General features: G+C 41.3%; 1 protein-coding gene across 7 annotated transcripts in view; it reads left to right on the top strand.

Annotated features, from left to right (window-relative positions):
- MYO6 (myosin VI) overlaps nt 1-16,639 on the top strand; it is a 104,327-nt gene that overhangs the window by 43,938 nt on the left and 43,750 nt on the right. For all 7 annotated transcript variants that reach the window (XM_035109562.3, XM_060272551.2, XM_060272552.2 and 4 more), the window contains exons 5-12: nt 399-528; nt 1,417-1,522; nt 2,360-2,415; nt 6,142-6,239; nt 6,370-6,534; nt 7,680-7,760; nt 11,252-11,432; nt 11,733-11,877. In XM_035109562.3, coding sequence (XP_034965453.2) covers nt 399-528; nt 1,417-1,522; nt 2,360-2,415; nt 6,142-6,239; nt 6,370-6,534; nt 7,680-7,760; nt 11,252-11,432; nt 11,733-11,877 — 962 coding nt within the window. The remainder of the gene's footprint in view (nt 1-398; nt 529-1,416; nt 1,523-2,359; nt 2,416-6,141; nt 6,240-6,369; nt 6,535-7,679; nt 7,761-11,251; nt 11,433-11,732; nt 11,878-16,639) is intronic.

Consider the following 16,639-nt stretch of genomic DNA (forward strand, 5'->3'; position numbering starts at 1 on the left):
TTATATCAAATACATTTCCCCTCCTCTCTGCACTCCTTCCCCCTAAATCCTAAGTTACATATTTTGTCTGCATTGGGCTGTTATTATGATTATTGCTATTATTTCATTGCTTGGTGTATAACTGCACAATTTTGGAAATGGTTCTTAATTGCAGATTATACGCTTAACAAATGCAGCTTTAAAAAACACACACAGTTGTTACCTAGCCTTTAAATTCAAAATGGTTCTGAATTCAAGTGGTTCTTGATGCGATGAGATTGACTTTTCAGATACACGAGTCGAATCTCAAAGTCACGTTCTCATTTTGAATTTTGTAGTAGATCTCTAGAGTCTTTCTCTAGAAGTTCCAAATCAATGAAACACTGTTATGGATTTTCTTTTATGTTTTCTTTTGGCAGACATACGTAGCCAACATCCTGATAGCAGTGAATCCATACTTTGATATACCTAAACTTTACTCATCAGATGCTATTAAAAAGTATCAGGGTAGATCACTTGGGACACTGCCCCCACATGTCTATGCAATTGGTAAGTAGTATACCATTTTGCCTTTGCTTCCAATCCTGATGCATTTTTTTTTGTTTATTTGGCTGGCTCATGATATTAGGGTGTTTTCTCACTTGTTTTAAACTGAGAAAATGGGTAAATTGTCCCCTGTCACTAAGGTGTCCTAAGATAGTGCCTGGTATTAGTAATGGATTTTAGGAAGTTTAATTAAACTGAATCTGAATTGAGACAAGATGGGAGAACTGCTGGTAGGGGGTGCCTGTACTAGATCCACATGATCACCCTACTCCAACTATCTTAATCTGTTGTCCATACATTGGCTGTCTCCAGGTTACACTAGGGCAATGTGTTCTGTGAGCTTGCCCATTAACCAAGATTATCATCCAATGGGCTTCCCCCACTGGAGGTGAGGTGGGTGCTTTCAGTGGTGTTGCCTCCAAAGCAGCATTTGCTTCTGACCCACTTTTTGTTCATTTTGGTGCCATGTTAAAGACAGGTAGCTTGAGGGCTCTTTCAGCTCCCATTTTATTTTTTTACTTATTTACTTCTGTTCTACTTGGACTTGGTTCCTTTAATGTGTTTGTTTTCTTAAAAACCAGAACAACCAATATGAATTTCATGTATTTGTCAGCCACTTAATAGATTGCATTGTATAAAAGTGGGAAATAAATGTTGTAAATAAATAAAGTAACATTATTTGTCTGTCTAGCATGATATTGCTTGTTGGTATTGGAAAGAATTCTCAGGCGGTAAATAAGTTCAGGTGAATACTTCAAAACATTGCGATTTCATTACTTCAGATGATGCTTACACAAGAATATTACATAGTGTTCAAGAGGCTAATGAAAACATTGATCTGTGTTGTTTTATATGAATCCATTTTAATGTCCTCTTAAATGTTTACTTCAGCCGATAAAGCATTTCGTGATATGAAAGTACTCAAGATGAGCCAATCAATCATTGTGTCTGGAGAGTCCGGAGCTGGCAAGACAGAAAACACTAAATTTGTTTTACGGTTTGTATATCTAGTTGAAAACATTACCATTGAATAAAATACTGTGTTCTGGCTGTTTTAATCTCCCTTAAGAAATCTTGAAACTCCTAATGGGTGTAATTCAGATACACAAAACAGCGTGAATGGCGATTCCAAGGTGGTTCCATTATGTACAGGGAGATCTACCTGCCCCAGAGACTTCCTGGTGACAGGAAGCTTTTGAAATACGCATTGTGATTCTTTCATTGCGGTCATTACGAAGACACTAGTTATTTGCCAAGCTGTCTCATTGGGTAAAAAATATTAGGACAAAAAACAGTTTCTTCAGACACAGGACATATACATTCTCGGGTTCCATCCAAACGTTACATGTGTGAACACTGCTTATATAGCAGCGTTTTCCCAACCTCTCTACCCTGCCCCCCCCCACCAAATGCAGGCCCATAAGGTCACTGAAAACCCTTTCCTAGGCACCACACCCCTCAGGGAATTCTTCCTGAATTCCTTGCATTTGTCTGTCTGATTTTTCCAATTCCGCTCTTCCACTACATCCTGGTGCCACACCGCAGACTTTCTTCTGGAAAGTTCCACACCTACCAGGAGAGGTAGCTGTAATTTGGAGGTCCCAACTGCACAGAAATTCTTTCACTTGCATAACTTTTGGATGCAGCCCACAACCAGGGAGGAGGGATTCAAATGGCAGTGCCTGCTGTTCCTCAAGTAAAGGATTGCAAAAGTGGTGACATTTAATCCAATTTATATAGCCACCCTGCAATAATTATTCCGGGGGTGGTGGTGGTGGTTATATAAATATGAAAACATATATTTGATTACATTTCATTTCTTTCTCTCACACAGGTATTTGACTGAATCCTATGGCAGTGGTCAAGATATTGACGACAGAATTGTAGAAGGTACTTTGTCATGCTTAAATTTCATTTGCATAAATTAACAATAACTAGCCGAGGTGGAAGAAATAGGTATCACACGGCCATTTTGAAATGTGGTGTTGTATATCATCCTTATAACAGGCCATGTATTGGAAATTATACAGTAATACAGGGTTACGAACACGATCCATTCCGGGTCGCAGTTCGTAACCCGAAAAGTTCGTAACCCGAACGCGACCTGAACCGCCATTTTGCGCATGCGCAAAGCGCTATTTTCGCTTCGGCGCACGCGGCGAAAATACTTCCGGGTTTGCGCAGTTCGTAACCCGAGTTGTTTGTAACCCGAGGTGTTCGTAACCCGAGGTACGACTGTACTAATCTTACCATATTTGGTATTTTACCAAGATACCAAATATGAGGGTGTCTCATTCTATCAAGCTTCAGTTGACAAACAATAGGCACTTTCAGTGTTTGACTTCAGAATGGTTATGGTCTGTAGGTTGTAAACGGTCCCCCACCTTTGTACATTAGTTTCACTGAGGCATTATCCACATGTAGACACTATGCATGGATTAAGGAAGTAAAAGGCCATGTGCCACTGACCATGCCCCACCCCCTGCCCTGGCTGTCCATAGAGAAAATGCATGCTTGAGCAACTGTCAGCACATGGATGTCCAGGAGGCATGGCTAGTGCCATCCGAACAGAATGTTGAGAGCGGAGCCAGTGGCAACAGCCCCACTTCCCCTTCCCACCTGTAGGTTCTCTGCATGGAGAATATCTGAAGGTGGCTCAGGTGAGAAGCACCCCTTCTGTGAAGGGCAGGTTTGAATCCATGGCAGGGTTATGAGAAATAATTTCTCCAAATTTGCATCCCTCTTTCAAAGGCTTAAAAAGATAGAAAGGTGCAGGGCAAAGAATAGAACCACCCTCCTTCTGTACCTTTGGTACCATCCTGCAGTTCTTAATTCTTTTATGACTGATTTCATTCCTGAGTCAGTAGGTATGCTTGTTATAACCTGTGAGAGGAAGATTCTCCTGTTCAGCTGGGCAATTAAAATTGTCCCATATGATGTTGCAGCCAGATATAGAAAGATGGATAGAAAGATAGATTTAGATACATAAGAAAAAAGCTAAGTCCTGCCATTTGTGCATTTGTGAAAGGGCACATTGCACTGGGTCACTGAAGGGTCGGCTAGACTGAGCATCTCTATCCCTGCTTTCTAGCCAGTGTCAAACAGAGAGCAATGTGTCCACCTTTAGTGAATGATGAAAGGCCTGAGAATGATGTTTCTTAAAAACAGTCAAACATATAGGCATTCCAAATCCACAGCTGACGGTTGGACGTAGCATTTGAAGCTGCACAGTTCCTGAGCCCTGCTATCTAGAGATTTGAGGTTTTTTGCAAAGGGGTTTGGGAGGAAGCTTTGGAAAAAACAAAAAACGTACCTAGAACAGCTGCCACTGCTGCACACTTGCACCCATCTTCTTTTGCACATCTTAACATGCATGTGTGCAGTGTGACTGCATTGTTACAACAGAAGGACTTATTCACAAAGCCTTTTTGAAGCCTCTTCAAAAACAAACAAACACAACTTCTCACATTTGAAGTACTTGTAAACATTGAGTCTTTGTTGTGATTCTTTTGTGTGTTTGCCTGACAAATTGGATAGCTTGAAAGGTCACCTACCAACCCAAATTGTTTTCTGTGTTACAAATCAAGAATAAAAAAGGAAAAAAACACACACATGCAAGAAAACTAAAAAGTTGGTTGAGAGCTGTCAGCTACCATCTTTGCTTTTCTTTGGTATTTTAAGATCAGTACTGACTGACTTTTTGTTTTCTTTAAATATCCTTAGAGGCAGAAGTCCAAATTCCTTTTTAATGCTTGTACTTCTGTTCCCCGCTCCCCTTCCCCAATTCCTAAAACATTGTTGGGACTAAACAGATAAATGTTTTCTGAGGCAAAGGCAATTTTAAAATGTGGCGTTGGCTAAACGTGTGTGTAGCAGTAATGTGAATCTGAGGAGGAAGGGACCTAAATGGGGACTTCCTTGAGTGCAACATCCCTGCTCAGGCTTGATATTACATGCCAAATGGTGGGAGATACAGCAGAGGCAGTGATAAATATCATACATTTCTTAAGATTTCCCAGAAGCCTCTGCTCGTTGGAAATAGAATGCTAGACTATGCAAGATGTGGTCTGGTCAAGCAGGACAATGTAGAACAGGTGTGGGGATCATGTGGGCCTCCCCACTGGTGCTGGACCTTTAACAACATGCCACCTTGTCTCTTGGTGAGAAATGATGGGAGTTGTGGTGGAACAGCATCTTGAGGACCTCTGGTTCCCCACCCCTGCCCTACAGTGATATTGCAATGAGCAATATGCAATTTCAGTAGCTTTGTTTTGCACTAATGATTCCTGCGTCTCCTTAATACTATTAATCTGCTTTGTACCTGGCCCGCATGGAAAATTTCCTTACCATTGGGAAACTATAGCCTATTACGACTACTATTATTATTTTGTATCAATTATTAGTTGCTTTACTCGTGGAAGTAACTCATAGGCTCAGTAGAAATACCAAAACCAATTGCAGTGAACAGAATAAAAACTTTTTTAAACCTCCACATCTATACCAATAAAAGACAGGACTTCCAGATCCTGCCACACTAAAGGTAAAGGTAAAGGGTTGAACCACCAACCTTCTGATCAGCAAGCCCCAGGCTCTGTGGTTTAACCCACAGCGCCACGTGTGTCCCTCCTGCCACACTAGAGGAGGCCAAAGATACTTAAAAATCCTTCAAATCTAGGGCCCAAAGCCTGGGTGAAAAAGAAAGCTTTTGCCTGGAGCCTAAAACTTAGACAAAGATAGTGCCAATTGCAAGTGCTCACGTGCTTATGCTGTTTTGCATTGTTTTTGATGGCTTGGTTAGTTGCTGAAGGAAGAGTGCAGTCTTTGCTGGCCCAGTGATGCAGCAGTGCAGCTTAAATGCCATAGTCCGGGCAAGGTTCCAGGCACCTGCTTGTTGCAAGGCCAGTGGCTCTGTTTGTGTTCGTAGCCGAGCCATGGGATCAGGGCTGTCCTTTCCGTTATCATCAGATAGTTGCCCTGATCTGGGGATCACAGAAGCAGCTAGCAAGCCTTGTGCATTGTCCTTCTGTCAAGGAATGAGATAATTCATGTGCTTGGGGATGCAGCTGCAGTTGCTTTAAACAAGCTATTGAATGTGTGACATTTTCTTCTGTCCAAAGCTAGCTTTTGCTCACCTGATAATGCTGACCGTTTCTAGGCAGCATCTTATGGACTAGAGCAGGCATCCCCAAACTGCGGCCCTCCAGATGTTTTGGGCAACAACTCCCATGAACCCTAGCTAACAGGACCAGTGGTCGGGGAAGATGGGAATTGTAGTCCAAAACATCTGGAGGGCCGAAGTTTGGGGATGCCTGGACTAGAGCAAAGTCTTAACTTGCCTTATAGATTTTCTTGAGGGTTTCTTTCTTGAATTGTGTATTGAAAAAAGGATGGAAGGGTAGAAATGACTGTGTGTTTATAGATATATAAGATGAGGTGATCTGCCTATAATTTATTTTGAAAAATATAATTTTATTCAAATTCTTTGAGAGAGTACCACATTTAGGGATTTAAAAATTGTGTTTGCTTTTCTGTGCTTTAAATAATTATTCTCCCCACCTTTGCTTCAAATGGAAAAATTCATATTAAGCCACTTTCATTGTATTCTTATTTTAATAGCCAATCCCCTTCTAGAAGCCTTTGGAAATGCAAAGACCGTTCGTAACAACAACAGTAGCCGCTTTGGAAAATTTGTCGAAATCCATTTCAATGAAAAGGTATCAGTACTTTTTTGTGCATGATTGGTATGCACAGGAACTTCCCTTTTCTTTCTGTAATCTCATTTGGGAAATCCCTTTACACATAACCATTTCCTCATTCAGAAAAGCTTTATTTTCCCCCTCCTAGAATTCAGTAGTTGGTGGATTTGTGTCACATTATCTGCTGGAGAAATCGAGGATCTGCGTTCAAGGCAAAGAAGAAAGGAATTACCATATTTTCTACAGGCTGTGTGCTGGAGCCTCTGAAGATATAAGAGAGAAACTTTATTTAAATTCGCCAGATAATTTTAGAGTGAGTTGATTGTTCTTCCTCCCCACTTTCCTCCATCTTGCAGGATGCTTACAGTGAAGTTGTTGTTTCAATTCAGACATGAAACTAGGGTAGGCAACATGGTGCCATCCAGGTGATGCTGGACTACAATTCCCATCATCCCTGACAATTGTCCCTGCTGGCTTGGGATGATGGGAGTTGGGAATCCAACAACAACTGGAAGCTGCCTAGCTGGCTACCTCTGTACTAAACCTCGATTTTTGAGCCCAAAGTGGTTGAATCTTCAACTTGTCATCATATTGCTGCATCCTCCTATAATGTATTTTTTTTATCAGTTAGATCTTTTCATGCATACAAGCATTTTATTTGTGTTAGTGTCCTGTTATACAAGGCATGGGATGGTTTGCAGGCTGACACATAATCTGAAATCAGATCAAAATGATAGGAAGGAATTCAGCGTCGTGGTAAAACAAAACGTTCCATCAGCACAAATATTGCCCACTAGGACTTGCTTTCTTTTTATTTATTTATTTTTTAAAAATGCTATTTGCTCTAGTTCATTTTTACCATACATTTGCTGTAGTGATGTGTTATGAGTGGTCCATTGGTGTTGGTTTTTCTCTGATTGAATTTAGTTTTAAGGGTCCGTTTGTTCCACTGTCCTGGTTTTAAAGTATATTGGGTTCGACCCAGAGGTCTCATGAACAGCTCATGCAATATTTCCACTGGAGGAATGGAAGAGGTGATTTATGCTGATTTCCCCATCCCTCCCACCCCCAAAAATCTGCACTGAAAGGTTGACCTATTCTTCAGAACGGTATGGAAAGTGGTGCTGAGGGGCAGCAGGCATAGGGGGAAATTAGCCCAAATCTCCCCTCCCTTTCCACTGGTGGGAACTTCTACTGGATCTCAGTCTGTTCCACATAGGACCCCTTCTATTCATGGAAGAGCAAGTCTTGATCTAACCCAGAAATAATAACCTGCATTTTCAAATAATTAAATTAAATATATAATAGGATGTAAATGAGACCATAAAGTAGACCTCGCGGCAAATTTGCAATTCTGCCACTGTCCTGTAACATGATGATGATACACCACATTTTTCTACTTCCTTCTATAGTTTTTGTTGTTAATTGTATCTTTTGTTTTCCTTTGCTTCACAACAGTATTTGAATCGTGGTTGCACGCAGTACTTTGCTACCAAAGAAACAGATAAGCAAATTTTACAGAACCGCAAAAGTCCTCAGGTATGAGAGCTACTCTGTATGTTGTACCTTCATGTTTAAAACCTCAGACTTTGCAAAGCAGCAGCAGCATTTGCTGCTGCCATCGCTTGCTGCTATTTCACATCGTGTTCACATGCTACAACTTCTTTTTGCTCTGTATGCAAGCAGTTTGGCAGCACTGATCCTTGTTTGAGAACAGGGACTGAATGTCACCACCGCTACTACTTCAGACAAATGATTGGCACTGTCAAAAATGACAGCAGCCACCTGTTAGTGCATGCAGATCCTAATGGGCAGCTGGAAAACCTATCCACTGCTCTATGTAAGGGCATTTCAACTGGGACCCATTGTCTTAGCTGTGGCTCCTCTTCATGAACTGAACTTTTATTCATGTATATATGGATTAATCTTGGGAGGTTCTGTTCTTGCCTATGTGCCCAAATTGTAGCCACTGAAATTTCGTTGGCACACATTCTTTAGGGAAAGTGGCCTATAATTGAATACCCAATTGGATTCCCCACCCCACCCCGATCTGACTATTTAAAGAAATGAAACAACAACAACACAGCAGGTATTTTTTGCTTGCTGTGTAGTTTAACATTTCACTACATTGTTGGGTTTAGATACCCGCAGAAGCCCAAACGTACAGAGTATATTTTGTAATGCTGGTCTCAGTAAAATAAACAAGCAGAAAAGCAAAATTCAATAAAGGTACGCTCCTGGGCTAGGTTGTTGATCCTGATTTCCCTACCTCCCCACTCCCCAGCCATCGCCAATATATAGCCTCCAGGTGAGGGGTACCTGTTCGCAGAAATGCTGCACTCCCCATGTGAGTGCCCACAACAATTGCAACTGTGGTCCATTATTGGTTGCTCTTACAAAGGGGCTGCCATGAAGTCTTAGCTAGTGAGGCAAGAGGGGGGGAAAATCCCGTTCTCAGTGCAAATCCTTTTGCCAAGCTAGTCCTTTAACGCTCATATGGCAGCATAGCGTCAGGCTTATAGTGAAGTGCTGGTACCACAAGCCTAAGCTGGGATTGGGTAAGTAGCTAGTAAGTAGCGACTCATGGTTTCTCTCTGTAACTTGCAGTGCTCTTTGGGCATGTAGGAATGGTTTATATTCGTACCCCAGAAAGCACATTGGAGAACAGTTAGCTTATGAACTGGCACCTTTAGGATTATTCATTAATTTATCTGTTTGTGGTAACTTGGAGCTGTTGCAACGTCCAGTAATGTAATTTGCCCAACTCCTAGTATTGCTATGTAGTGCGGAGACATTAATTTTTATTACTATTATAAAACTCATGCAAGTATGGTAATAATTTAAAATATTAAATAAAAAACAACAGTATTCTCTCCAAATGATCAGTCGTATAAAGAATGCACAACTGACTTCATTCAGCCATGAGTGGTCATTGCTTTATAACTATGGATTTATTCACACGACTGCTTGGACCAGTGGCACTTGTGGGTCTTAAATAAACTTCTAGCCATGGATTGCATAAGACATGCTCTCACTGCTGAGGAAGCTGTGGTGCGGGAGGAGGGTGGTCAGGTGAAAAAAGAGGATTGGGTTTCTGCTGTGTCACAAACTTCACCTGCTGAAATTCCCTCTTCAGTTCAACTGTTAAAGATGCAGGGAGCCCTGACTTCTCTCCCCCCCCAAAAAAATCCATCTTATGTGGATGCTGTGTGAAAAAACGAACTTCCTCTCAGTTCAGTGGGTGATATGTGTCTTTTATACAGCTACTTGACCCATGTACTGATCAAAAGCTTTGGTTGTTGTGGGCTAAAAGCCATGTGAATGAGCCTGGTGTCAAAAACTTGAAGGGATTGTTAATGTCAAATGAAGAGAAGATCCATCTTGTAAATATAGGGATCCTTTTTTTTTTTTGGTATGTGATCTTGAAGGATGACCTATTTTCAGAGGTATATTAGGATGCAAATTCTGTCTTCGGTTTTAAACAAATATATAGTCTGTGATCCTAGTATGGATCTTGGAGTCGATTCCTAAGAATGTCACCTGCCCTTTCTAACTAGAAGCTATGCTCTGTCATCAAGCTATTCCATTGTATAAGTCAACTTTGTTGTTTCATCTTTAAACCTCCTTGAACATGTTTTAATAATAGTAAGCGGAGTAATCAATTAATGCTTACATTATTTTTATCCTTTTCCTATCAGGAAGATGAGGTGATCACTTTGTATAATTTGAAATTTTAATTTCATTAAATTGCTACGTGATGTGAATTTTTCAGATGCATGTTAGCATTTTTATTCTTAGATGATTAGATCAGTGTTTCCCTTGTTTGGGATTAAACTGGGTACAATGCAAGTCAAATTGCATCTTCTCTTTGGGTTTACAGTGAACTTTTAAGATTATGGTTTATTTTTCCGCATGCTTCCCCACTCCCTTGCATGTAGTAGCCTGCTTTTTAGTTAAAATGTTTAGATTTTAGAGGTGGTGGTGGTGTGTGGTGTTTGGTGTTTGAACTCAAAACATCTGAATAACCATAACTCTGTGTGTAACCTTCCCTCCCCACAAAGAACCCGTTGCCTGGTGATTTCTCATGCTCTACACAAGTTCATAAGAAACAGGCTATGGACTTCTATACACAGTTCTATTTGCCAGACCAGTGTTTGTTTTTCTGCTGAATTTTATGATCCCACACTTCATTCATAATCTACGTATATTGCTGTTGCCTGACTTTTCTTGTGCCAAAACTGAGGAATGTTAACATTGGGCCTGAACCAAACGTTCGCAAGCAGACATTTTTGTAACATTTTATGGGGGCCAAAATGGGGATGGGCCTGTAGCTCAGTGTTAGAACTCATTCAAAGATCAACCCTTGACATTTCCACGTAGGCCTGCAAGTGATTCATTTCCAAAACACTGGAGTGAGCTCCTAGTCAGCTTCTAGCAATTCTGTGCTAGATCAACCAATGATCTGAATTAGTGTGAGGCAACTTCCTTTGTCCTTGGCTCCTCCTTATGCAGCTACTTGATTACTGCCTAAATGTTTGGCTGCTCTGACCTGATTATGTGATAGCAAACAGTTGAGGATCATGTAGCATCCGTGACAGTGTCACACTACCCAGTCAGAATGCTATGAAGCCAATTCAGAGTGAGGACAATAATTCCTGCCCTCACTCTTAAGGGCTGTTTTCTTGAAGATTTTCTAAACGGGAGGATACTTCTCAAATAAAATCAAAGCATTCACACGCACACATTTTGTCTTGTCTCTGGTTAACACTACTTCCATACATTCTTCTAGTAGATCTTTATGAAGTTTCAAATCACTCTGCCCCATATACTCCTTTCTCCACATTCAACATAATCCTCCACATTGATCTATAATGCTAGACAAACCTTGCTAGAAAACAAATCTTGATTTTTATGTGTGGTATTTCTGAGCTCTGTCCATCAAATACACTTTTGCTTGCTTTGGCTGGGTGTTCACCAATGGATATACTAGTTCCAAGCGTTTTGAGACTGCTTTTGTTTTGCTTTTATAGTACTTGAAATCAGGCTCTCTGAAAGATCCTCTGCTCGATGATCATGGAGACTTTAACAGAATGTGCACCGCGATGAAGAAGATTGGCTTAGACGATGAAGAGAAGCTGGATCTCTTCCGGGTGGTGGCTGGCGTTCTACACCTTGGGAATATTGATTTTGAAGAAGCTGGCAGCACTTCTGGTTAGATCAGTAACTTTTGTTTCATTTTGCATTGAGCAGTGTTGCTGCTTTGGTGAAAAGTTGGTGCGCTTCAGCAAAGTAACAGAGAGGATTCCCTATTTTTTTGTTGTTAAGTGATATGCCTGTTATTATGTGTGTGATTCTGCCTTGCTCATTCATGCTTTGTGGAATAGTTTGTGCTGTGTGTTACAAGTAGCTGTATAAAGAAAATGACTTTGCAGGCAGTTGCTGGCTCCTTATTTTAATGAATTTTTTGAACCCACTTTTTAGCTGTTTCTCCCCTTTTGCTTTTAAAAATAGGCGGTTGCACTCTGAAGAATAAATCTAGCCAGTCTCTGGAATGCTGTGCAGAGCTCCTCGGTTTGGACCAGGATGATTTGCGTGTAAGCCTCACCACCAGAGTCATGCTGACAACAGCAGGGGGCACCAAAGGAACAGTTATAAAGTAAGTGGTTCAGAAAAGAAGTGTGTTTCTCTTTGTTTCTCTCCCTCCACCCACCCCAAACAGCTGCCCTACATGGTAGTTGTCTTTTTTTAAAAAAATGAGATTGTAAAAATTGCCTATTAAATCTTTGCTTTGAGCTATTTGGAAATGTCTTACTTGCAACTGTTTATGGCGAAATAGAAATTTAGAGTTGCGTTCCTTTCCTTTTTCCTTTTTGCTTTGTTCTGCAAGATGAATAGCACTTTCCGAAGAGCAATAAAACATCTGTTGTGGTGCCAAATTTATTTCTGTCTCCCTTTCATCCCAGTGTGCAAGAGAGAATATATCTGTGCAATAACGGTAAGGGAAAAAAAATGCCTGGCAGTTTTGTTAATGATTAACCTGTCAAACGTTAGCAGGGAAAGTTAAAATGCCTTGCAGTGTGTCTCGGCACAGCTTGAATCCATATTCGCATAACAATAATTGCTTAAAACCTGGGAGTACGCATGATGTTTGTACTAAGCGTGCAGCCTGAACAGTTCCTTGGAACGTTTTAAAGATAGAAGTGGAAAACTCCAATGTTCGCTCAGTTCTTTAAACACTGCAACTTACTCTTTTGTGTGTGTGGTTTGCAGCACTGTGCAACAGAATTGCTGCTTTATAGGCATGAGTTATGCAAATAGCCTGCTATGTAAACGGTTTGTCTCCTGTCAACATTGCTTGAATTGTGGATGGGTTCCGTTCAGCCACTTCGGCTATTAATAGCTCACGCTCGCAATGATTCATCTTACCAGTGATTTACGCTATCTGAGAACCTTGCCTACTCCTGCAAGATGACATGGTTTGACGTGAGCTTTAAATGCACCGCCCCGAATTTCCATTTTAATTACGTGACGTTGTGTCAAGAGCCCAAAGTCCGTACCTTTGCATACCATTTGCTTAGGTTCGCTTTCTCTGATGAGGCCAGCTTTTCCTCAAAAAGAGAAGGCACCAATCCAGTGGGAAGAACTCTTAATGAACAGAATGACAATATGTTGCAACTTCAAGATCACATCTGACTTAATGCAGCTGGTGGGAGGGAAGCAATGTGGAAGGAGGTCATTCTGTACAAGGAGAAGGTTACAGAGCAGCAGGCAGTGCAACCATTGCTGCACTCATGGTGAAAAGACACTTCCACTTGTTCAAGGCAGTCCTGCTGAGTCTCCCCAATTTTCCTCAACTGTTGTAGCCCTCCATGCCCCATCGCACACTGACCTTTCAGAAGTAGGGGATTTGAAAGCCCAATTGGTGCACTACCCTCCCATGTTTTCTTGAGCGTAGCCAATAAACCTACTTGCCGTCCAGGAGGGCCTTTAAAACACTGATATATCATGAGTTTCAATCTTCATTCACTTCAACACCTTTCAGTGCGCATTGTTGCTACCCCCACACTCTAATAATTCGAGGCGTAGTCTTTGTACACTTTCCCAGGGTACAAAAGGTGAGATGAACTTCATCTTTAACCAAAAGTTACCTTTCCGTGCTATAGGATGGCAGAACTGAACAAGCTGTCAGTATTTTGTGGGAGGGATTCAAACACGAAGTTTAGGTTTACGCAGTTCAAGGGGTCGCCCTAATTCAGAAACAGAACTTTTGCAATTAGGAAAGTGACAGGAAAACATGAGATGACAGACTGGCCAATGAGAACATATATAAACACCCCACAAGCAAATCAGGATGAAGGCCGATTGTATGACAAATAAATCAGAACAAATGTTCAGTAAAGAACAGATATCATCTAACTTCCACGTAAGCTTTGTGCAAGCAAATCAGGATGAATGCTCAATAACTAGGGCATCTGGAGGAGCCCCAGGTGTAGATTAAATTCTGTGCCAAATATGGACAGGTTTCTAAACCAAAACAAGTGCCAATTTTTAGATTATAAACATGAGCAAGAATTTGTTGACATGACTAACTATTCAGCGGTGGAGCAAACTTCCTTGGAAAATGATAGACCATCCTTTTTTCAGAAGGTTTTCAGCAGAGGCTGAAGGCCACTGATTAAAGAAGCTGTAAAGCTGGATTTCCTCCATCTGCAGCAGGCTTGGCTAGGTGACCTTGGACGTCTTGTCCGACTCTACGGGCAGTATTCAAGCAGGCATTACTCATAGTAGGCCCATTCATATTAATGGGCCTGACTTAGTCACATTTGTTAATTTAAATGGGCCTGCTCTGAGTAAAACAGTAGAATACTACCCGGTAATTCTACGAAAATGTAGGAAATGCAGCCACTTTTGGAATGACTAAAGGAAGAACAGCAACAACAGCAAAAAAGATGATTGCTGCACTTTCCCCATTGAAAGTACAGAGGATACTTAAGTATTAAGATTTAGGAAGAATGAGCTGCTTAATAGGTAGTGGGGATGAGCTTGATGAGATAAACAGAGATGACTTGGCCATGGTACTCTATGGCTCTGGCGACTTCCAGATTGGATTATTTTAATGCGCTGTACATGGGCTGCCCTTGAAGCCGACTTGGAAACTTCACCTGGTTCAAAATGCAGTGGCCAGATTATTGACTGGGAGGGTGTCCCTAGACAACACTCAACCCCCACCCCTGTCCAAATGAATTGCCGGTTAATTTCTGGGACCAATTCAAGGTGTTTGTGCTAGTGTTTAAAGCCCTAAACATCTCATCCCTCAAATGCCCTTTCCTTACAAACCCTCTTTGACATTAAAATCAGCAGAGGGACCCTCTTGATAGTTCTGCTGCTCCCAGATGTTCAGGGTGGTGATGGCCTAGGAAAGGACATTCCCCATGGCAGGCCCTTAGTCCCCTCTCCGCCCACAGAGGTACACCTGGCATCTTCCTATACAGTACAGCTTTTGGCTAATGCTGAAGACACATTTATTTACCCTGGCCTTTCAAACTTGAGGTGTCTGTTTTCAGGGCCCACCCTCTCCCTATGACTGTAATTTATTTTAACCATTTTTAATTTCTGATTTTTTAAAATTATTGTTGTAACCTTCCTGGGACCTGATGGTTAAGGGCGAGGAATCAATTTATTAATAATAGTTATAAATAAACAATAAATAAATAAATAAATAAATAGTTTTTAATGTAACTATCATGCAGTAATGGGGGGCAGGTTTGAATTTTAGATGGGTCCTGCCTCATTCTTGGTCCCCTGCTGCTTGCGCCAGTGTTCCCATGACAAACCATAAACCCGTAAAAGGGCAATTTGACACCTGTGTGACTTCTGAGAGCATGGAATTGGATCTTTTCTTATAGCCACAGCATTTTGGCTGTCTTACTATTTCAAGATTCCAAAGTGTTGGGTAGAGCTATGAAGGCCTGAGGAGGGGGGAAATGGAAGATTTGGGGGAAATCCCAGTCCCTCCCCACATTTATTTGCTTTTTGTCCTATTGTGTTTCCAAAAAAATGGGGGGCCCAGAACAGTATGGGGGAAATGGGTCCTGCCCCACATTTTTCATTTCCTCCCAGGCCTTCACATCTCTAGGGCTGGGGTGCCCACCCCCCAATACTGTAGAAATAATATTGAGGGATAAGTTTGCACTCTGTTTTGAAGAGGTTCTGCAGCATCATATTTTATAGTATAGATGACTATATAGTTACTTCTAAATCACGGGCGTTAATTTATACTACTTTCTTCTTCCTTAAATTTTCCTTTAATTTTGAAATCTACGGTGGAAAGTTGCTGGGTTTTTTTTGGGGGGGGGCCCTAAAATTATGGTGTGCATTGGGCCTTATATAAAAGACTGGCAGTTGACATGAACGACGAGGATTACAGCGCTGAGCTCTTAAACGTATCAGAAGGGGAATGTAAAGGAACCTTCCCTCTATTTATAAGATAGGATTGCTGTCAGTACCTATTACACTAAGATAAATCAGGAGATTGTACATTAAAGCTAATTACACTCTAATGTAATGTAGCTGCAGCCATTCCTAATGAACAGATGAACAGAGCCTTCATTTCCTAGATACTTCATTTACAATAGTGGGGAATTCCAATGCCTCACACAGCAGCTTGCCTTTAAATAGGGTTTTTCACACAAAGGAGAGGAGTTACTGCGATAGAGGAAAGTCTGCCTTTTATACTCCCTAAAAATGGTGTAATGCTAGACAGCTGCCCTGCAGGCTCTCTACAATTCCTCTCTATGTTGACCTAGAGAAGAGCGCAGTGTAGAGAGGACTGTAACTCCTAATCCTTTTCTCTGACAGTGTCAGCATCTCGGCGCAAATGGGATTGTGTTCTTTTCAACAGGCTGGGCTTAAAATTGCCCCAAAACTTCCCTGTGTAGCTTTCAGTTCTTTTTCTCTTTTCTTTTTGCAAATAAACGTCCGTTGCTGTCAGGTAAGAAGGAAGAGGGCAAAGAAGTGAGATGTCTTAAAGTTTCTATCCCCCCATCACAACAGAAAAGCTGTCTTGGAAAACCTATTTTCAGTGTTAGCTTTCTTTGTGTCTACTTCTGTTTTCAGTGCATGCCTGTATGCTTGTGAATAAAGTGAATCAAACTTTCCACAAAAGGCACGCCCTGCTCCTGGTGGTTTGCTACAGGGCGTGCATTTTTGTGGCTAGTTACTGCAATGAGAAGGCACTCTTCACAGGAGGTTGGGCTATAGATGACCCTTGGGGTCTCTTCCAACTCTACGGTTCTAGGAGTCAACACAGGTTTTTAATGGCTTGCCTTTCTCTCCAATATTTTGAGTTTTAGGTAGCTGGAGTAGTCCGTGATTGGCTATAATATCATGCCATCCCCCTACCCTATCAAATCACTCAT

Source organism: Zootoca vivipara, chromosome 3 (assembly GCF_965207765.1).
Source record: "Zootoca vivipara chromosome 3, rZooViv2.hap1.1, whole genome shotgun sequence".
NCBI lineage: Eukaryota > Metazoa > Chordata > Lepidosauria > Squamata > Lacertidae > Zootoca > Zootoca vivipara.